The 20,700-nt window shown below is 31.9% G+C and overlaps 1 protein-coding gene and 2 pseudogenes across 1 annotated transcript; 1 reads left to right on the forward strand and 2 right to left on the reverse strand.

Moving 5' to 3' along the window:
- Positions 1–629: 629 nt before the first annotated feature.
- On the reverse strand, positions 630–2,805 carry LOC140810578 (GDSL esterase/lipase At5g33370-like; annotated as a pseudogene).
- A 4,302-nt stretch (positions 2,806–7,107) lies between these two features.
- On the reverse strand, positions 7,108–10,644 carry LOC140823581 (uncharacterized). The gene is made up of 4 exons (XM_073184999.1): positions 10,512–10,644; positions 10,089–10,385; positions 7,597–7,821; positions 7,108–7,296 (listed from the first exon to the last, which is right to left on the reverse strand). The coding sequence occupies exons 1-4, from the start codon at positions 10,518–10,520 to the stop codon at positions 7,243–7,245; spliced, it is 585 nt and encodes a 194-aa protein (XP_073041100.1). The 5' UTR covers positions 10,521–10,644; the 3' UTR covers positions 7,108–7,242.
- Positions 10,645–16,609: 5,965 nt separating this feature from the next.
- LOC140823590 (probable serine/threonine-protein kinase PBL25) lies at positions 16,610–20,465 on the forward strand (annotated as a pseudogene).
- The last annotated feature ends 235 nt before the right edge of the window (positions 20,466–20,700 follow it).

Consider the following 20,700-nt stretch of genomic DNA (forward strand, 5'->3'; position numbering starts at 1 on the left):
CGAACCAACAAGCTATAATCGAGCTTAAAATCACCCAAGAACTGAAATAACTTTCACTCTTTCAGCAAGGAGCAATTGTGGTGCTCGTGCAGTAGAACACGCCGGGAGGAAGAATCGCTCTTAAGCTCGAATAGAAGCAATCTACACCATAACCAGTCGAGAAATGATCCGAAAACTGCGACACACTCCGACAGGAATTACCTTGCAAAATGGGTACCAAAAGATTGCTACATTGGCTTCCTAAATATCTATCAATTCCGAATTTTGGCAACTTAAAGGTGAGCAAAATCTCGGTATAACCAAAATAACCAACCGAACCGATCTAAATCGAAAATTCGGATGGGTTTAATGGTAGTTCGTTAATTTTTTTTTCTTCAAAACTTCGAATATTTGTTGTCACCTATAATATAATATAAGTATAACTAAGACATGAATAAGAGCCCAATGATCATGAACAGTAACAGTGGCTGACCCATCTATTTCGTTTGGGAATTTGAGTTGTGATACTTATTTTCTTGTTTAATGGGAAGAGTCGTATAATACACATATCTACACTTTTACTTCATTATACATTATAAATCAAATAATTCCTCCTAAGTAAAAGAATTTAGCCTTCAATTCATCAAAGACAACATACCATTTTATTTCAAAGTGCAAAACGTTTCAGAAAAGTAAAAGTACAGAAGGACCATGGAAATACAAATTGAGCCGTGAAGAAGTATTGGGCTATCCATTATACAATTGAAATTCAAATATTTTATAGAATACATATCATGAACGGAAGATGACCATCAGAAAATATTGAATTGACTTAGTTTCTTATTTCCCAAGTAGTCATCAAGCCCTGGAATAGTTGGGAAACATGGTGCTGAGATTCATTGGGTGCATCAAATTGTTGTCACCAGTTAAAGATTTGTTGGACTATGAGTCGGTTGGCCCTTTCGGATGGATGGAATGGATCCCAAAACACGTATTGGTCCCGATTTGGGCACAAGTTCGATAGGGGTGTGCAAAGGCCCAACCCGTTGAATCGGCCCTGTCCACAACAAGCTATCTTTGAGGTTGTGAATCCTGTCCAAACGCATACCAAATGCAGTATAAGTCAAGATCATTTCAGGTAGTTATTATCTTAACACGTTCATGTTTCGGACAATCAGAATAGGATTGACTGTGTATTCGAAAATGTACCGAAATTTCGAGGATTGGAAACAAAATCCATGTGCATTTGATTGGTGTTTGCCGCGATGAAAACATTGGTTCCAATATCTTGGTTAAGTTGATTGAGCATTTTTTTCAGTTGGGGGTTGAAAAGAGAAGCAGCATGCTGTAGTTCTTCCGCGCATTCGCCATTTCTACTATGTTGTGCTAGTTCCGCTGGCACACAACCTAATGGCCCCGTTCCGGTCACGAGCACCCGGCGAGCTCCAAGTCGATAAAGCCTCTACGTTTATTATTGCAAAGTCACATGAAACAAAACTCGATGAACACAATCATGAGTAATAAATCATAATTATTCATAAATTTATAGAAATTGGGATAAATTTTGAAATTTCGAATTATATATTTTTTTAAAAAAAATGAGAGATTAATTTTAAAAATACCTGTAAAACTTTTTTGTACTCCGAAATGACATATGGGACATATTCTTGGAGTGTGAATTGTCTTGATCTTGCTGAAAAGGGCACCAAATAGTAATTGTTCACAAAATCATTGCCTCCCAAAGTCATGAGAGTGAGTGAATCTTTCACTAGTCTTTGGGTCTCCTCCTCTCCTATTAATGCACTCACCCTTTGCTGATATTGCCCAAAATAGTTTAATTGATCATAAATTCTTATGATGTTAACCTGCACACAAAATGTCACACTAACTTGGTCATTTGGAAAATCAAATAATTTTAAATAAGAATTTAGTCGAATTCGTAGTGAACCGAGAAATTCCATCGACGAGAGCCGGACGGATTACGCCATTTTTAAAAAAATAGAGAAACCGATTACATAGAATCCATATATTAAAAGTTGGAGTGATAATTTACAGTAAAATAATTATTGGAGGATTGAGAATAATGTCTAGATATAATGATTATTCAGATTATTTATTTTGACTGCTTTTCATTTAAATAAAGAATCTAATAAAATTGCTAGGCTTACAAATTGAATTCCAGTGTCATTAAGCACTCCCACTCCAGCAGAGGCAAAGTTGGCACCAACTAACAGTTTCTGTCCCCTAAGCTCTGGACTCAAGTAAGGCAATGTGGCCTCCCAACCCATTTTTTCACCTAAAAAATAAAGCATAATAAATAATTTAAATAAAAATCCCATTTTCCTATATAAATAATTGTGCAAAACTGCATGCTAATCTAAATAAAAATCCCATTTTCTATTAGTTATTTACATAAATGTACAGTTATTTTGTTGTTTGGGGATTGGGAGACAGTGACGATTCTTTACAAGGAAATATATAACTCAAAATTTCAGGTATACAAAGTTAAAAATAAAAAGAAAGAAATAGAAAACAGAAAGTTTACTAATTATATCGGGAATGTTTAGGCCATTGGAAAATCGTCCCGTGGGGCGATGTGTTGGATAGTCGATCCCAGTAGGGCGGAGCATCGGCCCTAGCCGTGGTGGCCAAGTAGTTGTTGTTGCCATTGTCCACCAATGAATCTCCGAATACAAAGAATGCTCTATTTTCAGCATCAACTTTCAAAGTTTTCGACGCTAATGTTATTATATAAATAATAAAGAAACATGAAACAGTAGCTAAATTAGACATTTTCATATGATATCTCGAGAAAAATAATGATAATCCCCTTTTGAACAATGCATGGCTCCATGGCTCTATATATTGGTGAGAATCCCAACTAATATGTTGGTGTAATTAATAATTAAATGACAGAATGTCAAAAAGCCTAGTGAATTAGCTTCGCGGCGTTAAATTTCCCAGTTGGAATAATGGGAATACCGTAAAATTAGTGCTTTAATTAAAGAGAAGATTATATATTTTTTTAAAAAAATTATATTATTGAAATTTGAATTACCCTTTTTTGTAATGTTATGCAAACTCGTCTTTCTTTAACCGAAATTTTATTTATTTTTAGTAACACTTTAAAAGAATCAAAAAACGAAGGGAGAATGTGATTTTAGAACTGCAATTTCTTTTTAAAAAAGTTAATGAAAGTGCTGATTTTTAATTGTCATATTCAAACATGAAAATTGATTTTTTAGGCGATTAATTGTGGCTCCAAAAACCAAAAATCAAAAGAAATTATATATTTTTTAAGTTTAAAAATGAAATTATCAAAATAACCATCATCAGTTAAATATATATTTTTATCACGTTTTATTTTAAGGAAAAAAACCAAATTCCTCTCCTAAGTTGACCTAAATTGGATGTTATTCCTCTATATGGGTTAGAAATAAGTCTTAATGCAATAACTTGACCTCTTTTATACTAATAGTTTTTTGAATTGCTTAAATTTCACGTAATTCGTTTATTTTTCCTCATTTGTTGATTTTTAATATACATTAATACATGAAACCAAATTAAGCCTTAAGTAAATTTAAGGTATAGTGGAATCAACTAGAGGACTTGAAATCTTCAACTGTTATCACATGGCTTCTAGTGCAACTATGCACTTACAACAACTCAATAAGTAATGCTACTTGTTTTACTTCAATAATAATAATAATATATACATACATACTACATATATATACATATACATACATATACATATATATATATATATGTATATGTATGTATATGTATATATATGTAGTATGTATGTATATATTATTATTATTGAAGTAAAACAAGTAGCATTACTTATATAGAGTGAGTCTCATGTGAGACCGTCTCACGGATCATAATCTGTGAGACGGGTCAACAATACCCATATTCACAATAAAAAATAGTACTCTTAGCATAAAAAGTAATACTCTTTTATGAGTGACCCAAATAAGATATCTGTCTCACAAATTATACCCGTGAGACCGTCTCATATAAGTTTTTGCCATATATATATATGTGTGTGTGTGTGTGCGTGCGATATGAATCGAGAAACCCAAAAATTTAATCGAGAGTGCGATTTTGTTAGTATGTATATATCAATGAACCATCTGAGATATGTATTTCAGAAGTCTTCTTTCGAAGATATAATTTATATATTTGGATGAATTTTTAAGAAATTATTATCACTTATTTCATTATTTTTCGAAAGCAAATGATCAATCACAGGAAACTACTGAATAATTTCTTAATTTGTGTATTATGAATGTGCATGCCTAAAATAACATAGCCCTAAGCTGGTGGGTGAAAAGTGAGTTGGCACTTAATGACCATCCAGATTGCTGTACATTATACAACGTAACTAATTTAGCTGCGTGGAATTAATTTCCTATTAATACAAAACAAATAAAAGGATTAATCATTATTGAATCAGTGTTAGGTTGAATTAGCCCAAATGCCCCCATTGTAGAATAAAAGATCCTACTTTTTTTTTTTTTTTTTGCTGAGAGGGAACTACAGTCGTTTAAGATAAATCTGGAGTTTAACGCAATAGTTTGTTAAAAAAAAGGCCAGACTGAGACTCGGCTTATCATTTCCCTTATAACGTCCAATCCAGAAATCATATATTTGATTCATAATATTCTTTCCATTGAATTTTGTAAGCCAATCCAATGCCCATTTAGTTTTTTTTTAAGGGAAGAACATCATTAGTTAAAAGTAAAATATTGTCTTTCGTTTATTTAAGATAATGATTTTTCATGAGTTGTTTAATTATTTTTCTCTAATTTGAGAATTGAGATTACTGATATGTTCTTTGTTTTTGGTTTGATTAGTTTAAACTTTGAATAATATTTGCTTAAATATTTCATTTATTCAATTTCGTGTAATGAAATTAAATTATGAAGATGTTTTCATTATTGTGATTATGTTATCAAAATCTCAAATATATCTTAATTATTGCATTTTTTTTACCATTTCGTTAATTAATTTTATAGTTCTTAGCGTTATTATTTATTGATTGTTCATGGATTCATTAACAATTAACATATCAAACCTTCACTTTAATTTTTGTGAATAAATCATTTATGAATTTTCATTATATTGTCATGTAAGCCGATTATTATTTTATAATTTTAGTTTTGATATAGATTTATGACAAAAACTTGTGTGAGATGGTCTCACATGTCGTATTTTTTTAGACAAATATCTTATTTGGGACATCCATGAAAAAATAATACTTTTTATGCTAAGAGTGTTATTTTTTATTGTGAATATCGATTGGTTTGACCTGTCTCACAGATAAAGAATCGTGAGACCGTCTCACAAGAGGACCTGCTCTTTATTTATTGGTTGTGCTTAATTATTTTTATCAATGAAGTTTATACATATTTATTATAATGTCAAGTGAACATTCGTATTCATAAATGGATGTAATCAAAGTTAACTCTTCTAAATTTTCATAACATAAATCAATTGATGAACATATCAGTGATGAGTGAAACATAACCTGGTAAACGCACTAGGAAAGCCCTACACGACAGACTAGACCGAAAAAATATTAGCAGAGCGAATGATTTGTGGTTATGGAAGATGAAAATATAGGCTCGTCTGGACAATACGGATCTCGCCGAGGCACTCGAGCGGGAGTGGTGTTAAAAACTTCCAAAGTTTGTATGGGTAACACAAAAAAAAAAAAAAAAAAAACTCAACAGTGTTGATTATTCTTCATTGCAAGCATTTAATAAGAGAGTGAGCAAATTAGAACTCACTTTCATTATAGATATGGCAAAATTGACTCACCAAACACAATGCTAACTCCAATATTGCAGCCTCTAGCTTAGGCTACTAAGCAACAATTGCCATTATTCATTATAGCCAACAAAAACAGACTTAACGCAAGAAAGTGAATGTGGCCCGGTATATAGTCCTTGTGTTCTGCTATACATGAATGGCCAGAGTGATTGCGGCTTGAAACTTTGCTGTGTTTTTATAGATTTGAAAATGTCTTGGGATTATTTTATATATAGTATAAGGTTGGTAGAGATTGTTCTGTTTCATAAATTGGTTATATTTAATTTTTGTACTGTTCTTTTTGGTACGTGATATGTGTGTATTTAATAAAATTATCTTCTGTTAAATAATTATATGTAAAAAATTTAGGGATTATATATAATATAATTTTAAACTTGCTTAATTAATTTTTACAATAGTACTTTTATAAAATTTAATGGTGTTTTATAATGATATTTGGACTAGGAGTGATGTATTTATTTAAACTTGGATAAGTTAGACGTTTTAGTGAATTATGATAATAAAGTTTTCTTCGATATATAATTTTAAGGGAAAATTTAAAAAAAATTGTCCTCTAAATTCGACTGTTTTAAATTTTGGTCGTTTAAATAGTTTAAATTTTGTCATAGCCCTGTCATTTAGTTTTTTATTGACTTTTAATCATATTTAGTAGAGTGATGCTATTAAACCGATAAACGATGATGTTTCCACACCACGTCATGACTCGAGCAAAATTGGATAAAAAAAACCCAACTTTCACACCAAATTTTGACCAACTCAAAGAACTACTCTGACTATTTTTCATTACATTGAAGAAATTGATATGATTGGCTCATACTTAAAAAAAACTCAAAGATCTTAATCTGTGAGACGGGTCAACCCTACCCATATTCACAATAAAAAGTAATATTCTTAGCATAAAAAGTAATACTCTTTCATGGATGACCCGAATAATAGATCTGTCTCACAAATACGACCCGTGAGACCGTCTCACACAAGTTTTTGCCTAGTACGCAGTATAGATAAATATTATGTTCATTACATTGCGAGTGAGGTCCGAACCAATGTCTCCGTCAAGGTATGTGTTCATCTTATAATTTATCTGTGAGTCAGGCATTGCAAATAGTTATCTACCTCCATCAAAAGTGGAGTCCTGTCATATTAAATTGCATGTAATAAGATACATTGTGGTATTAGGACTCCACTTTTGATCGAGGTAGAAAACTATTTCCACCGCCGAGTTACAGATAATTATAAGATGAACATGATATACATTGACGGAGAGATCGGTACATATATGTTCATAAATATGAATAAACTTGACAAGTTTCATATATAATTAAATTCCACCATATAAAAACTAGAGATGCTTTCAACTTTGAAGCAGATACTAAATATATATTATTCGATACATCAACGTAGCCAGATTCTTACACTACTGCATCATGCTGCACAAGGGGGTACCATGCATCTCCTAAAGAATCCCAATACTTTTTTCTGCATGAAATAAGAATAATCTTATGAGAATATGTAGACGATACTTTATCTAGTAACTAATTGAGGTGATATTATTTACAAGGGTACTTCAATGTTGACCATAAAATGTTTTGAGTATTCAAGAAATAGAATTCTTGCATCACCTAACGTGAAACTATAAACGGCACGATTTGTAATCATATAACCAGCATGCATATATAGTTAACGGCCCGGTGCATGTACTTCAGTGCGTGCGTGCGTGCGTGCGTGCGCTTGTGTATAGTTAGTTATATGCATATATTTCAAAGAATTGAGTCTTACTCCTTTGGAATTGTCAACAAGTTCGGAAGGGATCTTGTAAAGATCTTCATCAACCGGCTTTCCAGTAACCGTCGACGTTTGCTGCTGTGAGACGACATATGCAGGCTTGTTACTTTGTTTCGGGTAGTAGTGCTGATGATTTCTGGGATGATGCATCAGATAGGGAACCTGAACTTGTTTCCTTTGCTCCTTCTCATTTGAGCAGCCTTTGTCAAATCGTCTCGCCTGCATTATGAAACATGCAACTTTTCAAGATTCAAGCATACATACAATATATATAATGGACTTCTATCATAACTTGAGCAATCGTTTTCAGTTCTTGCTTACACGGCATAGGACCCGAGTAATGACATTGGCTCAACCCCGGATTTTCGAATGGTGAAATTAATTAAGTATAAAAACGAGTTGTTAGATTAATATGGTGGGTAAATATGGTTTTTTTAGATTTTTTTATTCATATAAATTTCCAATTTTAATTTAAAATGATTGACCTAGGAGTCAAGTAACAAGGATCATTTATCATTGGATACGTGAGAGATACTCAGCTATCCATGGCCCTACATTATTCCAGAATGCGATGTGTAATGGCAAGTAGAGTTATTGTTACCAGCTAAGCAAGTAGTTTCTGTCCAAGACAAATTCATAAAGAAAAATTTACAAAAGAAAACGGAAAGTAAAACTCAGCATCTTTGGCGATTTTCACGGGTTTAATTTTGGAGATATATTGTTCCAAGATATATTAATTAAGGTACTTGAAAACTGTATTTTTTGTCATGTACATTTTTTTCCTAATTTGATGCTCTATATCACCGGATTTCAGTATTCATCTTTCATTTTTTGGTCAATTTTAGTCATTTTTTCGACATGTACATGATGTTTCGTTGACATGTGTAGTGACACATGAGCACGTCTAATGAAAAAATATTAAAGTTGTCAAAAATCAAAAAATACTTGAGTAACATTGAAATATGATTACATAGAAAACCAAGATACAGAAAGAAGAGTGGGTCTCATGTGAGACCGTCTCACGGATCTTAATCTGTGAGACGGATCAACCCTACTCATATTCACGATAAAAAGTAATACTCCTAGCATAAAAAATAATAATTTTTTATGGATAGCCCAAATAAGAGATCCGTCTCATAAATACGACTCATGAGCCCGACACAAGTTTTAGTCCAGAAAGAAACTATCTTATCAGACAAAAAATACAATTTTTCTTTAACATCTTATATTGAAATTATACGTACTTTCTTTTGTTTTTAAAACAAGTTACTTTTTAGTTATTCTAAATATATCTTCGTGTCGTAATATAGCTAGCTAGGTCAGGCGTGCGTAAGTATGTCAAAAATAAATGTTTTTTTAAAAATATTTTTACAGATTTTTAATAATGTAAACTCGAGCAGATATAAAACAAAATTGACATTACTTTACAAGCTGCTGGCGGTGGAAGAAAACTTTTTTTTAAGGTGTTGATTGAAAATTAAAAGTGGGCAATAAAACCAAATAAAAAAGCAAGTGCCGACACCATCAATCGTGTAGTCCCATGAGTCTCACGGCAAACGTGGGTTAGATCACACGTTACAAAAAATCTTTATTTGTGATTTTTTAAAAGAAAAAAATAAGAAGCAAGATTTAGGATAAGTCATATATAATTATAGATATATAATTTTATATTTGATTCAACTAATTTTATTAAAATTGTATTATAAAATACGTTTAAAAAGATCGATAACTTTGTTACCCTTTTGCTATCACACACAGTCAAAAAGAAAAAAAAAAGACTATATGTTTATTTATGTGCAAGGAAAAAATAAAACTTTTAAAATTTAAAGTGAGGGTTATTATTGTAATTGAGTAATCATGTGATAAATTATCATATTCTATCCACTTGAAATTGATGTAAGCAATAGTTTAGTTGAAATGTGGGAGGGGAAATTATACATTAGTAAAGTAGGTGTCCGTGAGAAGGTATAAGAATAAAGTCGTAAGTCATATTAATTATATTCATATTTATAATAAAAAATAATATTTTTAACTTAGGACTCGAATAGAATATTCTCGTCTCTAGTTTTGAGACTAGTAAAAATATAATGAAATTGCTGATAATCTTGTGGTCTAGTGTTACAATACATTATTTAAATATTATATAGTATTAAATATATAATGAATTGCTAACATATGAAAATTGTGAGTTAGAATCCACGTTAGAACATAATATCGTGTGTGTGCGTGTGTGTCGCTACGTCCCATGAAACTGTGTCACACAAGTTTTTGCATATATATATATATAATAATGAAATTTGAAACTAATACATTTGAAATGTGATTTGTATTGTATTAATTAAACATGAAAAAATTAAAATAGCTATAAAAAAAAAGTAAGAAAAGCTGTATATTTACATAAATACCATCATGCAATCTAATTGTCTATGGTATGAAAATATGACCAAAACAAAGAAACATGTATAAAAATAAATTAATCAACCAACCTTCTGTTGAGGAGCTGAATAAATCCGGCGCGGCGGCGGTTTCTCGAACGCCACCCTGCGAGGCGGAGGTCTCTCAAACCCTGAGGCGTAAAGATCAGCGCCGCCTCCGGCGCCGCCACCCCAGAAACCGGCGTTGTTGATATTATTGTTCACATAACCGGCAGGGCATTCTCCTGAGCAGCTACATCGGAGCAGCCCCGCCTGCCTCGCACATTCGAAATACTGCGTAATCGGCAACTCGCCCGCGTTCTCCCAGTCACCAAACGCCGGGATTTGCCCACTTTTCCGGCAGTGTTCCTGAATCACACACAACCATGCAGCGGAATTATATACGAAGAAACAGATTCTTCCAAGGAAATTTTAATAAAAATTAATTCTTGAAAATTTCAAAATTTAGAGTATCTGTGTGTGTGTTAGGCTTACCGTAGGCATTGTAACCAGAAAGGAACTGAAAAGACAAATAATAAGAAACGAAAAGGGGCTGTGGGAAAGAAGTAGTGGGTGTTGAAAAGTTTGGTCATTGGCACCAAAAACTAGCAAAAAAGTCCAACGACTCCATTATGTGTCAGGTTTTTTTGACATAAAATATTTCAACAATAAGAAAATATATAATTTTTTTTAAAACGTGACAACAGCTTTCAACGCTTCTTTGGATCGACTGATTTTTTTTATCTTACACTTTGTTGTTAATCAGGATCATTGTTTAACATTAATTCTTTAGATACCTAATTTTATTTTTATATATGACAGTGTTGAGTCTCGTGCTAAATGACGCACTATAAAGAGGTTGAACGTAGTTGTGTGTCAATGAGTTAAGTTTTTTAGCTCATGATCCGGAGAAAATAATATCTTAATACTGGTGTTATCTTATATTGTCTTAGATATCAGTTTTATCATTTTTTTATTATTGACGTAGTCCCCACCAAAATCCGGTGTCGTTTTTCACGCCGCTTCACCAGTTTGACGACGTCAAATTTTAAATATTTGTAAACTTTAGACATTTCTCTAACTAATCCTACCAAAAACTTTAATTTATTTGGAAGGTAAAAATATTTGTATAGGCAGACAAATTAATACACGCCTCTGTTTGAGTAGAAATAGTCCCAACAGGTTTTAGTTGTTAAAATGATTGAATGAGTATGAATAAGCTTCTTCTTCTTTTTTTTTTTTAATATATCTCTGCAAGTTCTAAATTTAACTAAAATTCTTATCATACATTGGAAACTATAATATAGCAAAATTTATATTGTACATTGTCAAATTCTAATATATAAAAGTGCAATTACATAAACATAGAAATTTACATTATCAGCGCAAATAGCAATTAGATAAGTACCTATAAAAATTTATTTTTTAACATTATATCTACATAGCTATACATTTCATAAAACATAAGAATAAAAAATGGAAATTAAATTTTGGTGCACTATTTTTTTTTTTAATTTTGGTCCATCAAGTTTTCGAAGTTTTGTTTTAGTGCACAAACTTTGAAATTTTTAACCATTTACTCTATTTTGACGGAGTTTTGAGTGCTGCTACTATAAATTAATGACATTTTTAATGTCAGATCAGCACCTGAATAAACTGATATAACTCGTTATTAAAAGTTACTGATCCAAAACTAAATTTTCAAAATTTAGTAAATCGACATCCAAAATTAGAACCGATATCTTTTACCTAAATAAAACAAGGAATAAGGTGAGATATGGGTTAAATACGAAGGATGAAACATATTTTACAAACTTTTTATTAAACAATTTTATTTTTGCAGTAATAAAATAGCAAAATAAAAACAATCTACTTTTCTTTTATATCTTTCTGATAGGGAAAAAATGAAATGCCTTCAACTAATTTCTATTTGGTGATAATTGCACGCATCGCTGTCTATGAATTATCCATTCAAATTCATCAATAATGCATGAACTTAAAAGTACTACTAAAGGAGTGACGAAGGATAGTGTTGAAATAATTGAATCCAGCTAAATATATTGTATTTAAATTTTATTAAATATCGGTTCAAAATAAAAAAAAAATACACTATATTTTACATTCTATATTAATAAATTATCTAGTTCATTATATGATGTTAGCGAACATTCAGACATGAAATCGACTGTGGATTTGTTTTAATCTTAATAAATTTAAATATCAATAATCATGTTAAAAATTAGGAATTATTTAATATATTGAACATAATAGTTTAATTTTAAATTCCGTGGAAAAATATTTTTAGATTTGATTCAAAACATTATTGAATATATTCAAATTCAGTAATTATAAATATAAAACAATTATTGTTCAAACCGTACACCTATAAAATTTACATTTCATTGCATATGATTGAATCAACAAATCTGTGTTTTTCACACATGGTAAAAAAATTATTAGAAGAACAAATTTTATAAATAAACTTCCAGTTTTATTCCCGTTCAATTCATTTAAAAGATGTTTGAACAACAATAAAAATCTAAAAAAATATTAATATATAAATGGAACTATATATTGGAACAAAAAAAAATAAAGTAAATATATATAATTTGTTAATTGTCCCACAATCGGTTGGATAAATAACATTTGAGTGGTATATATGGGATTGGACAATCATCCTTCTTGAGCTAGCTTTTGGGATGGAGTTAGGTCCAGGGACGGAGGGACATTAGCTTGTACCTAAAGCCCGGGTGGCCCGATTTTTTTTGAAAAAATTTATAGGTAAATTTTGTATAATTTTAGAATAATATGATAGTAAGCCCGGGTATATCAATTTAAAATATTTAAAAATTTTAGAGATTAAATCTAGCCCGAGCGGAACTATATTTCTGGCTCGTCCCTGATTAAGTCCACGTTTCAATCTTAATATAATTGAGATGTAAAAAATACAAAACAGTATTTAAAAAAGTAGGATCTTAGATGAGCGGAGAAATGTCAAGAAAAGATGGGGGAAAAGTCAATTTTTAGTGTAAACATGTTGAAAAGGTTGTCGTTGACTAAGGTTAAAATTGGGCCTCTTTTTTTTACTAGGAATATGATTGTGAAGGTGCGTGGGTCCCCGTACATTGATTATCAAATAAAAATGGTACAAAGTTTTAAAGAAAGAGTGTGAGTGCAGTGGTTGTGTTTCCAAAATGTTCAGTCTCGACTTACTTCTTTGTTGTCCTTTTTAGGCAGTAACATGCACGATAATCAATGGCAATTGTTATTTGAATAATTGCATCAGATCCATGTGAATCTATATCTATTTCTTTTTAGATATATCATGAAGCTTGCAAGATATTCGCGTGAAAATCTTGGGGAATTCTACCTTGGCTGTCCCCTCCACTTGTCATTTCCCACGATTATAACGTCGTATATACTAATGTATCGAATATTTTGCAACCTTCATTATTTATATATATATCATATATATATATATATATATATATATATATATATATATATATATATATATTAATACATCGATGAACGCTGTATAATATTTTTTATAATTCATTTGATTTATATTTAAATGAGGATCAAAATATAATTCTAAGAAATAGTGAGAGACTAAATTGTAATTTTGGTATATAAATTAATAAATAAATTGAAAAATAAAAGAATAAAAAAAGACCTCACTGAGAATTGAACTTATAACCTAAATCCCAAGGAAAAATAACTCTATCTGCTGAACTACATATAACTTACATTAAAAGTTTTAACATTTTATTTTTATATATAATTATTAAAACAGAACATGACAGCAAAATTAGTTACTTTAAGTATCTCAAACTTAATAAAATAATATATATATAAATATATATAAATATACATATATATATATATATATATATATACACACACACACACGCACACACATATGTATATATGACCTGTGGCGCCTGCCTACGTGGCACACCCACAACCACACAAAATTTTTTGTTTTGTTTTTTTAAAAAAGGCTGACCAATCATGCACTGCTACGTAGGCGGTGCTCATGGAACCCTGCACACCAGGTGTGCAGGGTAACAAATTCGTATATATATATATATAAATATAAAAAAGTGTTTTAAAAGCGGTAGGGCGGGGCGGTTACCTACCGCCTAGCGCCTAGGCGCCAGGCAGTTGTCTAGGCAGTTTTTTTTAAAGCTTAAATTCTTGGAAGAGAGAGATTCTCCATCCTCTTGAAACCTTGCCCTAGCTCGAGTCGAGTTGAGTCCGGGATCGGGTGCCTTGGATCCTATAATGAGCTTGGTATGGGAGTCATTTGTAAACTAACACCAAGCTAATTAAAGGTGTAAATGGGCAATGTTGTGGCGTTCTATGCATTAGCCAACAACTATACGTAATATCACTTCCATGTTTCATATGACTATAACAAATATATATTGTGACAAAAGGTTTCTTCGCGTCACAGAAAAAACTGAAATGTGATATTATTCTGCAAATACCTTTAATCGTGAACAATGTAATTAAATTTATGAATCGATAATTTAATAATTTATTCAATTCTAACTTGGGCTTATATTAATACTTTGATAAATTAATAACCCAATACGATAAAACCTTATAAATTAATACTCGAAAAATAAATAATCTATCTAAATTTTTTTTTTCCCTCGATTCCCTACTTGGGCCAATGTACTAAATTAATAATTTCAGCAAATTAATAAAACAATAGTTTTTCGACAGACTCTTGTATAAACATATGGCCCCGTCATTATTATAAATTAATGATTGTCTAAAATTATGTGTATAACCAGTTTTTTCAAAAGCATTAGGCAGACGGCTATCCACGGTCGAGCGCCAAGGAGCCTAGACAATTTTTTTTTAAAACCTAAATATCTCTATTTTTTTTTATCTCCATATTTATCAAATAATTTATTTATATCATATTCAAACTCAAAATTGATAATATATTACGGAATGCAATAATCGTCTCTGCTAAGTGGAGCAATCGAAACGCGATGCTTGAGTTGTTGTACATTTAAAAATATCTGAATAACACAATTACCAGCAACTATAATTTTTGTCAAGGAGAACAAACATTATACCCTACAATTGGTTTCAGAGCCAATATCGCGAGTTCGATTCTCATTGATGACAAATAGTGCAATTATTGAGAGAGAGATCATTGTGATCACTAATTATCTCTGTTGGTAGAATAATCAAAACGTGATGTTTAAGCTGATGTATAGTTTTAAAAATTGAGTTGCATCATTATCATCAATTATAACTTTTGTTAACTAACGTTCAATCTTACATATATCCATCTTCTTTATTAAATACAAATAGATTGAAAAATATATAAAACAATTTTTTTAAATAAAATAAAAATCTATATATTAAATTAGGCGGCTGTCTAGGTGGATTTTTTTGAGCCGCTGATGTTTTAACTACACCTAGATGAATCATTTTTTTCTAATAATTGGGCGTTGGACACTACCTAAACGGTCATAAGCTGCCCTTTTAGAACATTATGTATAACAATGATAATTTAGTATAATATGATTTTATTATTGATTATCTTTTCTTGAATTTTAATTGTAGTTGAATTCATCTATAACTTTTCATAATGCACTCCAATTATTTGGTGTTGCATTATCAAATCGGAACAAAAAAAATCATGAATAATGGTTGTCGCTAATCGCTATAGAACTTCTCTCGTATAATCAAAGTTCCAAAGGATATATAGTCATATTACATGGTGCATGTCATTCGATTAATTAACATAATGAGTATTACTTAAATATTAAAAACAATAAATAGCATAAATTACATTGTATAGAAATGGTTGGAAAGAAACAACTATATTTGCTATATAAATTACGGAACGTGATCCTTGAACCGTTGTATAATTTAAAATTTTGAGTTTATTATAAAAATGCACCAAAACATTGTGGAACCGAGGATGTACTCATGGTTCTACGTCCAATATAATATTTTTTTAAAAACATTTGCAGACTATATAATAAAAGATTTCTATTACAAGAAAACATGGCCTCGGTTTTGTTTAATAGTAAAATAAAATATAAAATGCTCGAATTAAATATATGAAAAATGCAATTTCATTCTAGCATATTTGTCTATTTGCGATTTAAATCATATATATTATCAAATTTCAGTTTTAGTACGTAATTTTTATTTTTTGTAATTTTACTATTTTTTTTCGAAGTTGGGATGACATCGATCGGATGGTGGCGCGACACCAAACACATTCGAAAGAAAAAATGAGTGAAATTGTCAGAGTTTTAAAATATTGGAGAAAAAATATTCGATAACATAAATGAACGGAATCTAAAAAAACAATTAAATATATGACCAAAATTGCATTAATTTTTCCTCAAATGTATTTTGTAGTTTGCATCGTAAACTAATGTATCCAATTTTGACTTAATGAATAAATGTCTTGCGAAGAACAATTACTAGAAACCACCTATAAAAAAAGAAACTTATGTCCATTATATCATTCTGTCCGCCTTTTTCCTCGGAACGAGTTACCAAATTTCCAAGGCAAAAAAATCATTCTTCCATCCAAATGCATGTCCAATTGTCCATAAACAACACGCCCTTTTTTTCTCTTCTTCTCCAAAAAACATCGATTTTTTTTTTTATTCTCTTGATCAAATTATTCACTATTCGTTTTACCATTTTTGTTTCCATTCAGGGGTCCTTCATTTTTTGGAGGACCCGAAGCTCCAATCCACACCATGCATGCATTATTCCTTCACCGATGAACCCTTTTCTTAAATAGCTTTCTGGGATTTGAATTGGCAAAATAAATAACGACATTTTTCGCAAGATTTTTCGCATCATTCCGTTGATTCATTCGCTTTGTTTATGCAATATTTTGAGGCCCGGAGAAACAAGGAAATTGTAGACTAATTTGCACTTTTAATTTGGCGTGGAGGTTGGGGCCATACATAATTTTTATTTTTATTTTTTGTGTTTATATTTATAATTTATATCCTTTTAGTTTGGCTTTGGTGAAGAATTATCATATACCAAGGGTGAAGAAATGAGTTGCGGTTGCCTCCCATGTTTTGGAAGTAAGGAAGAAACCCAGGCAGAGGATAATTTGCCTGTAGCTCAGGCAAAAAATGTATCTACTCATTTATCACCTCCTCATGGTGAGCTTAATTGTCTTCCTTTAAAATCATTATATTTTATGATCATGTACGAATTTTTTAGGGTTGAATTAGAATTTTTTTGTCTTTTCAATAATTTTTTATTCTTTCTGAATTTCGAGTAGTATTCAATATTATTTCGATTATCTAATAAATCACTTAATGATAATATGTATATTATATATCCGATCATTAGTTTTCTTCTAGACATTTTTTCTCGTTCTTATCCAAATTTTTATGATAAGAAGTTCATTGCTAAATTTTGAAACATTGTAGTATAATAGTTTGGGGACTCATTCGAAAATGTACAAAATATAATTTAAAGGCGATAAATGGCTCGATTCGGATCAAATTTGAATCTATATCGTTGATAAAAGTTCAGTTAGTATCAAATGTATGGACAATATTTTCATCAAGTTTGGAAATGTCATATGTCTGAGAAATTCCAAACCATTCAATATTATTATAGAACAAAAAGTTCAAAACTTCCAATTTTTTTTATTGGTTCCAAAAACTTCCCAATTTTTCACATTAGACAAATATGCAATCCTTTCTGAAGTTTCAATTCTTCTACAACGCGGTCTAACTCCATTTCCATTGAGTTTATGTAGCTATCTCCTTTTTCGCTCTTTGAATTCTTGTTTTGAGAAAACATGATTTGACTAGGATTGTCCATTTTTATTAATTCCAAGGCTTTCTCTGTAGTTTTTTTTTCTTTCTGCATAGCTCGATAATCTCATTTTCATCTATTTTCGGAAGACGTTTGAGTCCATAAAATTTAAATTTCGCTGAGAGTTTTGAGAGCGCACACACACACATAATCCTAAATTAAGAAAAAAATGACGAAAAACACAATCAAGAATTTATGGCTTCTTATTATACCTTGTTGTTTTCTCTTTGCAGTGCATAGCAGTATGCAAGCTCCATCTGTCGAAACCGGTAATAAACCAGATTCTCCACCTGCAGAAAATGGAGAGAACACTGCAAAAACCTTCACTTTTCGCGAACTTGCTATAGCAACAAAGAACTTTCGACAAGAATGTTTATTAGGAGAGGGTGGATTTGGAAGAGTATTTAGAGCCACACTTCAATCAAGTGGACAGGTACACTATGCATTTGCACGTATCAACAAAATTTGTATTTCTTGCCAGTTTAGCTAATTTTCATGAAGATTGTTAACTTTTTTGTCTTTCTTCCGGCAGATTGTGGCTGTAAGACAACTAGACAGGAGTGGAACACAAGGGAGCAAGGAGTTCCAAGTTGAAGTTTTGATGTTGAGTCTGCTTCAACATCCGAATCTAGGTCAGTCTGATCGGATATTGTGCAGATGGAGAACAACGGCTTTTAGTGTATGAATACATGCCAGCAGGATCTCTGAAAAACTTCCTATTTGGTACCTTACATTCGTTTTTAACTCATTTGTGACCACAATTTTATCTGACTTGTGGGTCTTTTATTTACGCATCATACGCCTTATAAGTATGTCATCTATGGTGCTAACTTGGAATTTATTTTGTTCGAATTTTGCAGATCTTCCACCTAATAAAAAGCCATTGAACTGGTCTACAAGGATGAAAATAGCTTTGGGGATCGCTCAAGGGCTCGAATACTTGCACGAAAAGGCCAATCCTCCTATCATATACCGAGACTTGAAAGCTTCAAATATCTTGCTTGATGAGATGAACAACCCCAGGCTGTCAGAATACGGGCTTGCAAAGCTCGTGCAGAGTGGCAATAAGATGCATGTGCCTAGAGTCATGGCAACATATGGCTATTGTGCACCCGAATATGAAAGGCATGGTGAGCTGACATCCAAGTCAGACGTGTACAGTTTTGGGGTCATTTTGCTTGAGCTCATCACCGGGCGTAAAGCCTTAGACACAACGCGGCCAGTAGACGAGCAAAATATAGTTAGTTGGGTGAGTATGATCACTTCTATACATTTTGAAAACATAGCTTAGATTTTGAGAAATATAGTACTTATCTAACTTGGCAAGATTTGTGCATACATTCGAATAGGCACAACCCATTTTCCGAGACCCAAAAATTTTCCCTGAAATGGCGGATCCGTTACTTAAAAAGGATTTTCCCATTACAAGCCTAAACCAAGCAGTGGGAGTCGCATCAATGTGCCTGCACGAGGAACCATCAGTCCGTCCCTTGATCACGGATGTCGTGGCAGCACTTAGCTTCCTCGCCACGGCTCCTCCTGAAACTCCAGTTCCTGCTCGTCTTATGTCTATACTGTCATCAAGGGTTGAAAATCCGAGCCAACATGGAGCTAACCATTCTTTTAACCACGCAAACGCGTCTTACCATAAACGAGACGATAGTTCAGATAGCGATGATGATGAAGACCAAAAGAACAGACCTAAAGAACACGAAAGCTCAACAAGCTCGGATGATGAGGACTCAAAGAGCAAGTCGAAACGTAACTTCAAAGATTCAAGCAAATGGAGTTCAAGATCTAGTAGAAGCAGAAGAAAGAGCGGGAACAGCAGCATTTACTCGCGAGATGGCAGTCTCGGATTCAGCATGAGGTATGATAGCAGTTTACCAGAAGATAGTATTCCTCCCAATCTGAGGCAGAGCAGCAACGTTCAAGAAGCTCATGATCATTCTGATTCTGGTTCTAGCAGCGATGAAGAATCTTCGGATGAAATGTCCCAGGATCATAACATAAGTATAAACTCGAGAAGTGGTAAAAGCTTGACGTCGACTACGAGACAAGAAAGCTGCGTGAAATCAATCGGTTCTTCTTCAAGCCGCAGCAGCAGCGTCAGTTCCGAAGATGGAGACATGTTTAGCCCAAAGAAGCATGATGATCTGAATCTGATGGAGCATCATAGCATGAGATCAAACGATGGTTCCGAGCTCGAGTATTCGAGACATAACAGCATGGCAGATTCAGAAAAAGAACACGAGAGATGATCCAAAACGATCACTAAGAAAATTTGTTGGAATTGCCACAAAATATCACCTATCATATCAACAAAAACAAGCTGTGTCAAAGAGAGAATTTGTGATTATTAAACTTCATTTAAACTTCTTGATTTTTTTGAACTTTTTTTGATTTTGTTTTTTGACAAAACCAAGATTTCTTTTATCCATTTGTCCCGTTGAGGAGATGTGTAGGATAATTGAAGCATACCGACATGCAAGAAACATCTTATTTTCTAGCTTTATTCCCTCTCATCTCTTTTGTATTTATAATATTTTCGGACATTTCAAAAGTGTTTGTAATAAGTAATAATAATTGAAATAAGATTGGATTGAAGTACTTTTTTTTTTGTTTTGTATATTTTCCACTAATGAGTAAATCAGTGGATAGAGTTTTCTAATCCGGATGTCCTAAATTTTCCTATCTATCCTACTTGTGCTTATCGGGAAACAAACTCAATTGTAGAATGCTTGAAGAGATGCAACCTCTGACGATATATGTTTTCACTTATTCTGAGAGAACAAACTCTCCAATAATTGTATGCTTATAATTATGTGTTTCTTTTAGGATTATC

This window comes from Primulina eburnea, chromosome 1 (assembly GCF_022965805.1).
Source record: "Primulina eburnea isolate SZY01 chromosome 1, ASM2296580v1, whole genome shotgun sequence".
Taxonomy (NCBI): Eukaryota; Viridiplantae; Streptophyta; class Magnoliopsida; order Lamiales; family Gesneriaceae; genus Primulina; species Primulina eburnea.